At 27.8% G+C, this 10,459-nt stretch overlaps 1 protein-coding gene across 4 annotated transcripts in view; it reads right to left on the reverse strand.

Annotated features, from left to right (window-relative positions):
* Positions 1–9,414, reverse strand: part of LOC103580990 (potassium/sodium hyperpolarization-activated cyclic nucleotide-gated channel 2) — a 45,447-nt gene extending 36,033 nt beyond the window's left edge. Inside the window, exons 1-2 of one of the 4 annotated variants that reach the window (XM_053738788.1) lie at positions 9,093–9,414; positions 7,686–7,956 (exon numbers count right to left, since the gene is read on the reverse strand). In XM_053738788.1, coding sequence (XP_053594763.1) covers positions 7,686–7,948 — 263 coding nt within the window. In that variant the 5' untranslated portion in view covers positions 7,949–7,956; positions 9,093–9,414. The remainder of the gene's footprint in view (positions 1–7,685; positions 7,957–9,092) is intronic. The other 3 variants (XM_053738789.1, XM_014440935.2, XM_014440934.2) reach the window with 3 other exon arrangements.
* Between the last annotated feature and the right edge of the window lie 1,045 nt (positions 9,415–10,459).

Raw genomic sequence — 10,459 nt, forward strand, 5'->3', positions numbered from 1 at the left:
TTTAAATTTGAACTTGACTATTTTAACTTTTTTAAATTTGAACTTGACTATTTTAACTTTTGTAAATTTGAACTTGACTATTTTAACTTTTGTAAATTTGAACTGTAGTGGTTTGAACTTTGTCGATTTAAACTAACCTTTTTTCTTAGGTTTTAAAATTATATTATTATTTATTATTATTATTATAATTATTATTATTATTATTATTATTATTATTATTATTATTATTATTATTATTATTATTATTATTATTATTGTTATTATTATTATTATTATTATTATTATTATTATATTATATTATTTTTCTTATCTTTATTTGTGTGCGTGGAAATATAAATTATATAAACCTATACACTTGGAATAGTATGGTGCCTTTTTTTCAGGGGTTTTGTGTGCGTGGCCATATAAAATATTCAAATTTTAAAAAGTTCAAATTTACCAAAGTTCGAATTTACAAAAGTTCAAATTGGTAAAGTTAAATTTTTAAAGTTCATTAGGTCAGTTACCAAAATTACACCGCCGAAGATGTAAATTCTTTACCGGTGTTAAAAAAAATTTCCTGATGTTAAAATATTTTTCAGCAAAATTGAAATTTCCTCCAAAAAATATTCATTAAATTTTTATATTTTTTTTTTATATATAATACATTTTTTTTTCTAATTTGTATATGTGGAATTTTTTTTCGCACTGATTTAACACCGCCTACACCTGTGTTATTTAATTTTAACGCCGCTCTTTTTACAGTGTAGTTTTAAAATAATATTTATTATACAATTTTCTCTATTAACAGCAAATACATAAAATAATTTATTATTTGAAAAATTTATTCAAGGCAGGAAAATTGCATTCTTCCGATAAATTTTAAAGAGTATTTAATTCAATTGATTTTAGATCCATCATTGATCGTAAACAAATTACCATCCAATTTAATGTATCGCATGTCGTTAAATAATCGATTCAGTATATCCTCATCTAGTAGTTTAATTCAAAACCAGCCTACACTAGATTGCTAATACTATTTTATCATATAGAATACAATTTATGCGGACTTGTCCTTCATGGTGGGTTCTAGTCATTACGTAGTTTGCGAATTTAAACAGTCGGCTAGTACCGGCTTGTTTGACGGTATGACAGCATTAGGGTGAGTTATATAATGCCTGTAAGATATCATACAACATAATAATATACGTTGGCTCGGTAATAATATTACATTCGAACGTCGTATTCGCGCATTTACTATTTTACAGAGACAGAAAATATAGACGAGTCAATGCGCTGTTAAATCAGCATTTAAAGTGACACTAAAACTTTTTAGTCGCTACATATTTTATCTGAAATACTCTGAAGCAGCATATCGTGACTTGCGCCAAGTCGACGAACAAATAAAAGCAGACTCTTTAAAAATTAACTGAAATGCAAATGACAAATGAGAAGTAAAAGAGTATCTAGTAAACTCAAGTTTATTCTAAAAGTTTTATAATTATATATTTATTTTTATCATTTTCCAGATTTATTTTTCTCGGCTTAATCTACTCCATTTGCTTTGTGGAAATTTTTTAAAGAAAACCGGCTATCACCCAACCAACAACAGCTTCTCTTATACATTTTCGATTACTGAGTTGGAAGAAGAACTCAAGGGTGAAGGGAAAGCAAAGCTGGATATAGAAACTAGTTTCTTATTTTTTTCTTCTTATTTATTTTTTTTTTTTACTTCTTCTTCTTCTTTTTCTTGAATGCTTCAAGTAGTAAAAGAAGATGGTAAAAACTTCTTGCCGCGAATCACGATAGCATCCGACGAGAGATTGTAAAAAGTGCTTAAATAATCTAAACTCAGGATTCAAAACGTATAAGTTTCCTACTTTACTCCTATTTCTTGCCTTCTAGGCGAGACACTACTCTACTATAACATACAAAAATCTTGAAAACTGAATCAACTTTATATATATGTATATATAAATTTTATTTCAACAATACTGTAGTAAAGTTTGAAAAAAAAAATTTTTTTTCTATTAATATTTGATGTTTTCTTTCAATCTTTTCATGCCTTTACTTATCATCAAAAATGCATTAAAAAATTTTCTTCTTTGTAAAAAAAAAAAAAAATATTTTTTTTTTACATTTAATTATAAAAAATATATTTTTAGTTGAAAATTAAAAAAAAAAAATGAATTTTTTTTTACGTTGAATTGTGAGACAGGATGTTATTGAGAGACTTTAAAAATAAAAAAAACTGAGGCTTGGAAAAATGTGTTTTGAGTATCACGAATAAAAAGATTTTAAGTGACGTTAAACGTGTGTGTAGTGAAAACGTTTTTTTATATATTTGAAGGCCGATCACTTTAGTTATTCTAAGAACTTCGAGTTATTCTTTGAGCTTATATTAAGGCTGTGTAAATCCACTTGCTTTTACAATGCATACCCAATCACTCACTTGATCAATCATTTTACTTTTTTTTACCTCTATTCTTTCCGACATTTTTTTGCTTTCAGGTGGATAAGAAAATCCCACAGCTACGATACTCACGTACGTCAATAAATTCACGACTAGGGTATGCAAATGTGCCTCGATTGTCGACGTATGCTTTCAATCGGAAATATTTTTTTTTTATTTTTCTGTAGAACGTTACAAAAATAAATAAATAAAAAAAAAATAAACCAAGCATTACTTTATGATTATTTTTAAAACGTGTTTTTAAATTTAAACAAATTTATTATTTATTTTTTTTTTTTTACAGAGTGGCCACAAAAAAATGATTTCAAAATTCCCTGATATTTTACAATTTTCCAGTAAAAACAAGCGAAAATTTGGAATTTCTTTTTCGATGATTACACCGCGACTATGCATCAGAAGAAAATTTTAAAAACAGCTTTGAAAACTAGACACTTAAAGCTACAATTTGACTTTTTTGTTTTTGTTATATGATTATATTTTTTTTTGAATTACAGCTTGTTGAAAATCACTTAAAAATTTTGAGATTTTTTCCTCATTTCTTAATTTTTGTGACTAGTGTAATGATTGAGAAATTTTAAAATTTTTAACTGTTGCAATTAAATTCCCAAATACTTTTTGAAATTCCCTGACATTTCCATAATATTTTCCGGTTGCATAAAATTCCCTGATAATTCCCGAGTTCCCGGTTTGTAGCCATCCTGTTTAAATTTGACTGTGAATTTATTGATATAATTTTGTTATTGTATGCAAGTAGAATGACGAATAAAGACTTGTCTAATTTGAATAAAAAACGTGACGACTTGTTGGGAGAATGCAAATGATAAATTAATGTATTTAAAGTAAACACAATATATATGTGTATAGTTAAATCAAATGAAGACTTGAATGAATAGACAACCAAGTTGCACAACATTTTGCGAAGCTATACATGACGACTGCACTTGTGATGTGACATTTTAATTGACCCTACGAAATGGCTACAAACCACATATCAAATGTTATACTTTATGTATATATATATATATATTAAATTGCTCTTGATTTTTTATAAAAGATACAAATTCATCAGAATGTTCTTTGGAATCTCATCTTGTTTATTAAATTCACATTATATTTATTTTATTTTTTAATTACTTATTAAAAATGTTAAATATTACGATTTAAATAATTTCCGTTTATTTGAGCTTTTTATTGCAATTAATTTATAATGGAAAAATAAATAATGTTGACGTTAATTATCAATGTTTTGCGTATTAATTACACTAGAGTTTTCCATCATGTATTGAAAAAATAAATTACTTGATGCGGAGAATTATTAATTGAATTGTAAATTATACATTCGAATGATCACAATTAAAATAATTTAATTAATTGTTTATTGTTCTTTTTTTTTTTTTTTTATATATATTTTATTGGAAAGGTCGTCATAAAATTATTTTGGAAGCAATTAGTTTTAATGAGTTATAATTTTCATTTTTTAAAAGATTCAAAAGGAATTTTAAATATTTAAAATTTCGGATCCCAAATTAATTAAAATTTAAGATTGGAAAAAATGTTCTCCATCTTACAATTTTTCTATCGCGAGCATGGAAATTAAAATTATTTTCTATTCGTACATGCAATCAAGTTCTGGAATTCGTATTCAAATGTATAAAAAAAAAAATTCAAAAACTAAGAAAAAAAAATCTGATAACAAGAAAATATTTCTCGACTGGATAATTAATTTTTTTTTTATTGTCATTACTTCAATAATTATTTTGTTCTTTTATTTACTTTTCGCAAAAATAAACATCAATTTTCGTCAATTATGAAATTTTTTTCTAAGCCAAATATAGTTTATTGAAATTAAAATAATTAACATAAAAACAAAATATTTCCATTGATTATATAACGTAAATTTTTAAACTTCCCGCTATGAAAATTGAAAATTTTAAAAAGATAGGAAGTTATTGGTTTCGGTCCGATTTTCAAAAATTAACTTTTCATCAGATCTCGACATTTTGAGGTCCTAGGAAGTTATTCGACTACTTACGGATGGACGTCCGCATATAAACTATTTTTGGTCGTACGATATCTTTACCCGCACAAAAAAATATAAATGTCCCATATAGCCAATGCATTGATCCATATATGTCACATATATATTTTTTTGTATGGGTGGAACGAATCAACCGATTTGAATGTGTTTGGCGGCAATTGAAAGGACGCATCAAAACTTGGATTTTTAAAGAATTTAAAGTCCATCAAAAATGATTTTTTTTTCACTAAAATGTATATTTTTTTGGTCCTACAATTTTTTGAGCTTAAAAGTTCATTGATAATAATGTTTTCGAGTTCTCTGAGCTTTCTGGTCTTTCTTGTAAATTTTGATTACGAATAAACTATAATTCTCCTATATACCCCTACTCAAAAAACTTTATTTTAATTGATAATATGAACTTTAGCTATGAAAAAATAATTGATAATGAAAATAGTTTTGTATATTTAAACTATTATCTTTTGCGTCAAGTATAATAATAACAATGATTGAATATTACATTGTTACACGGTCAAATTATTATAGAACGTGAGGTGAATAGTGTAATACACGAGGGTAATACATGCATGTGTGTACGGATGTATGGATGTGTCTAAAAGCCCACTAGCTGGTTGACTGGCTGGCAGCTAGCATACATACTGACAATAGCTTTCCGCTTAATCGGATGATTATTATGAGATCATTTCAACAGCTGACCAGCTGCTAGTACTGAGAGAGAAAGCTTATACACGTACGCGTTCCATACAATAATATATATATACACACCCATACATGCACACAATACCTTATAGAATTTGCACATCATACACGAACAAGTGATGTCTTTATTCTATACTATAATTCTCCTCGAGCTAATAATCATGTCTAACGCACCTTCATTATCGGCGTACATGCATGTCATCTAACTAATATACCACACAAAACTTGAATCCATTAAATCTATATTGACAAGCATTAAATCAATACATTAAAAGCAACGATTCAGAATTATTTTTTTTCCACGAACTCATAATTTAATTCCTTGAATTTTAATTATACTTAAATCACGCCGTTAATTCATTTGATCAATTGTTTATATCCGTTTTATTCATGTGCTGTATGACAAATATTTATTTATAATAGACAATTGTCTGCGATTGATATATATATTTTTTTTTCTTAATTACAGGAAAAATATTTATGATTTCAAAGTTAGTTGATAATTAACAATTTTCGGATTTTTTTTTCAACAAATCTATTGCAAAAAAAAAAAAAACTAAAAATATGCACTTGTAGAAAATTTAAAAAACTATATGTGCATTTTTTTCAAATAATTTTTTTTATTTAAATTTATCGTTTGTAAAAAAATAAAAAAATTATTAGACGTCGGTTAACCAGTGTTATATATTAGCAGACAATTGTCAATTTTCGAATTTTTTTTTTCAACAAATCAATTATAAAAAAAAAAAAAAAAACTAAAAATATGCACATGTAGAAAATTAAAAAAACTATAAGTGCAATTTTTTAAAATATTATTTTTTTATAATTTATCGTCTCTAAAAAAATCCGAAAATTATTAGACGTCAGCTAACTTCAGTATAAATATTTTTGTGACTTTAAAAAACATTTATTTTAAATTCGAATTTTGAGTTGGTTACGGGTTGAAAAATGAGAAAAAATGAAACCTGATATACTTATAAATTTAAAAAAATTAATTTTTGATTAGACGTATCTCAGTATAAAAAAAATGATCTGTTGTGTAGATGATTAAAATGCTTGTGAGATATTTCTGTTGTCTTATTCTCATGTTTGATTATAAAATGACAGTGTAAGAATGAGTAGAGTAGATGAGTGTATAAACGGAAATTTCTCGTCAACACGTCAACCAACAAACGATGACAGCGTGTATAAAAGAAACAACAGATAAGTGTTACGATCATGTTGAACTATGAGTAAAAGTGCCACTGCTCTATTTCTCGAGATGAATTTTAGTTCAACACGCGAGATTTTAAATTGTTACGTCAGTTTTTAAAAATAATAAATCAAGTATTAAAATGTAAATTTAAAAAGTAATCAACGGACAACATGGAAGATTATTATTTTTTTTATAGTCAGTTAGAAAAAAAGTCTTATGATTACTTTAGATTTTTTCATTATTTTAAATTGTCACCGGACGAATAATGGACTCCATACTTTAACTCGTGTCGTTTTAGACATGACGGTAATTAAATAAGACTTTTAACGGAAGCGCCAAGGTAATTTTGTTCAATTGCGTGAACTTGGCATGCTTTTGTCGTTTTATTAAACAATTTTAGATAATCTTATCTTTAGTTAACGCCATAAAAAAATAATAATCATTAAATTTTAATTTTATACACAATAAATTTTTTAAAGCCGCCACTTTAAATACTCCATTAGAAAAAAAAAATCTATAATTAAATCTCGAGAAGCTTTTAAAAAATTAAAAAAATAACCCGATTGAACAAAATAAAAACCTTAAGTAATGCGAGCAAAAAAAAATAATAGGTTATTTCCAAGTGATAAAAAATTTGTGTAACAAATTACATTTAAACATACGACTTTCAATTAAAAATATAATTTAAAAATGAAAATAAAATATATATGAATATGGCTTAATCCCTAAGGGTTAAACTTTTGACAGGAACTGGAATACTCTCTGATAGATCAATATCTCAGGAGGATATATAACTGTACGCGGTTGATCCGCTGCCCGAGTTTTTGTCTCGATTCAACCGAGAGAATGTATGATATATAGTATTAAATCAACCAGACGAAACACTAGATGAGTGAGTTGAGATGAAATGAGATGAGAAGAAAAGAGAATAGAGGAGGTCAGACAACCAAGAGCCATAGCCACAGGGTTACAAACAATATAACGCGAGAGATATTACTTTAAAACTGTAACTCTTTTCTGCCTTTGAAAAGAAGACCGTTAAAAATTGTATGTGTGTTATATAATATATACCTCCATACACCAGTAAATATATATGTATATGTTTATACATATTTATGTGTAAGTGAATTGTAAATGTTTTAGATTTTATATTCCCTCGTATACCTGTCGCAAAATATATATATGTATATATATATAGCGGCGTAAAAACGACAAATAAAAATTCTAGTAGTCCATAGCTGTATAGTTTGTGTGTGAAGTTACATCGTGTATTGCGAGTATAGGGCATGAATTGAACTCACCGGAAACTGGAGCAAGGATGTATGACCCAGTGACCTGCAGCTTTTTGCCTAATTCTTTCCTTCATAAGGGCTTTTTTGCTACCAAATAATTTCATCGCCAATTTGTTGTCTGTAGGCTGGAACAACGCCTGCAGTTGATTTTTTAAGAAACTCTGCTTTACTTCCTGGCCCGGTAGACCCGGGCCCAGTTCTTCTTTCGGCGTCCCATAGAGCGACACGTCGTCCACTCCGAAGTGGACTTTACCGCTTCCTTTGTAATTCATCTCGTTGCCTGTAATTTGTTTTTAGATATTATAATCAGTAATTTTTCATGGTAAATATTTTGTAAAATGGACTAGTTTGATAAAAGTTTTAATTTATTGCAGCAATGTTTTTAATTCCTCTGGGAGAAAAAAAATAAATTGTTGAGAGTGTATGGATATTGCTCTCGGGTCGTTAATGGTGAAATTTTGGGTCTCAAGTGCTTTTAAAAAAAAGAGTTTATTGGAAACAGAGTCTAGGTATTACTGATCGTAAAAACGATAGGTCAATTGAGCGGGAAATCCTCCGAGTACTTTTACAACCTTCATACTTTCCGTATCTTCGCGTTTGATTTTTCGACGGCTGTTTTTTTTTTTTTTTTACTCAGCAGTCGCTTGACTACCCACGCATTTTTATGCACATATTTATTTTACACTCTACACTCACGCTAACGCGTTTTTTTAATAATCATTTTTTAAAATTAATTTTTAATATCGTGGAACTTAATTAGTTCATATTTATTATTGTTATGAATTAAATTTATTAATTAACAGTTTTGTTGAATTTATAGTTGGTAAAAATAAAAGAATTGTATGATTGAAATACGCGTTTTAATTTTATTTTATTTATCGATCAAAGTTTAAAACTTTTTCATGTACAGTTAAAATTATATATGCATATTAATATATGTGATAAATAAATAATAAAATTATTAATTTGTCATTGGATGAAAAAATAAATAATAGCGGGTAATTTTTGATCTTGAATTTAAAAAAATAAATATAATGTTTAAACGCGGAAATACTTAAATGTTGGTACATGAATTCCGTCAATTTACAGAATTACATTATCAGTAACGATCCAAGGTCTAATATCTCTTCATTCTCCACATTAATCTTAATTTACAAGTATAACATCGACAAATTAAGATTTACGTGACAAGGATACATACGCGAATTGTTGCAATTATTTCACGGAGTATGAATTTGAACGTTGATGCGCGAAAAGAAGAAAAAAAATTAGACTAAACTTGATGTTGAATTTCTTCGAGCATAAAGATAATGATAATGACTAGCATAACAGTAACAGTAAAGTAATAGTGATTAAGAAAAAAAAAAGTATTAAAAGTAGTGAGATATTGTGGAGTAAAAATAAATTTTAGCTCACCTGTATCGTTAAGAAAATCGGTAATGAGAAGAGTCTCGTCGTCTAACGCAGTGACGAGGCTGTCGGTGCACGTGTTTGTGTTCTCGATACTGATTTTGATGCTGTCATCCTTATTTAACCGCGGATGATTATTGGAGGATACATTGTTGCCAGTACTGTAATAACTATTGTTGATGTTGTTGCCGTGCGGCTGGCTGAGATGTTGATGGGGTGAACGGACGGACTCGGTGCTGCTGGTGTGCAGGCCAACCCCCGTGGTCGCCCTGCCGTTCACCAGACGAAGACTTGGGGCTCGCCTGCCACCTCCTGAAGTGGCTCGCCCGCCCACGCCACCTCCTTCTCCCTCCCTGAAACATTTTTTTTAATTTATTAGTAATGATAATTATTACTCATGCGTTGGCTAATTAATAAAAGCAATTAATAATAATTAATTTTATGAAAATACAATTTTTTGCACACCTCAAGTGTGAAGGTGCTGAGTGTTTCATTCGTTTGAAAATTTTTTGCCGTAGGCTCACGTTAAATAGTTTATATAATTTATAAGATATGCACTGCGCGGTGTTAAAATAAAATAACACAGGTGTATGAAATTTAACACCGAAAATTTGAATAAATATGATGCGAATATAGCGAAAAGTAAAATTAAATTTTTATTTCCGGTAACATCGATGAAGCTGAGAATAAACTTGTAAAGACGATAACTTTTCAAAGATATAATTAATCTACAGAATTCTTCTTGGATGTATTTTAGATTTTCATAGAATTTAACTTGATAACATATCACTACTTAAATATTTTTAGTTTGCTTACGACAAATAAACTAATTTTAAAACCGGTGTATTGTAATCTGAGCAGCCATATTTGTTTTCTATCTCTACCGCGCCGGCGACAGCGCTGCCGTGGTAGTGAGAAAAATTACGAGTTTTAAAAAAACGGCGGGTAGTTTAAATTAAATCGGATAATAGATTTAACAATACAATTATTTGTTTTTCATAAAAATAAATTTTAAAAACATTAATAAAAAATTAATTATTTCAATTATCCTGTTTATAGACAAGTAATTGATTTTAATTAACAATTGTTTTAATTAAATTATAAATGTTAATAGCTTAAAAAAAGTGATATTTGATTGTGGAAAAAAGTAAATTGCGGTTTGTGATTCAATAAAACAGCTATTTTAAAGTTGAAAAAATAAAAAATGTTGTTAACATTTTGATTTATCTGTTAATTATAGTTAGTATTTTATTCTTGAACTATTAAATTTTTATGTCGCAACAGTAACTTGGTATTATAAACCATAACATCTTATGCTCTTAATAATACGTATTTTATAGTAAACCATAACGCCCTTTTATTGTTTAACGCAA

This window comes from Microplitis demolitor, chromosome 4 (assembly GCF_026212275.2).
Source record: "Microplitis demolitor isolate Queensland-Clemson2020A chromosome 4, iyMicDemo2.1a, whole genome shotgun sequence".
Lineage (NCBI taxonomy): Eukaryota > Metazoa > Arthropoda > Insecta > Hymenoptera > Braconidae > Microplitis > Microplitis demolitor.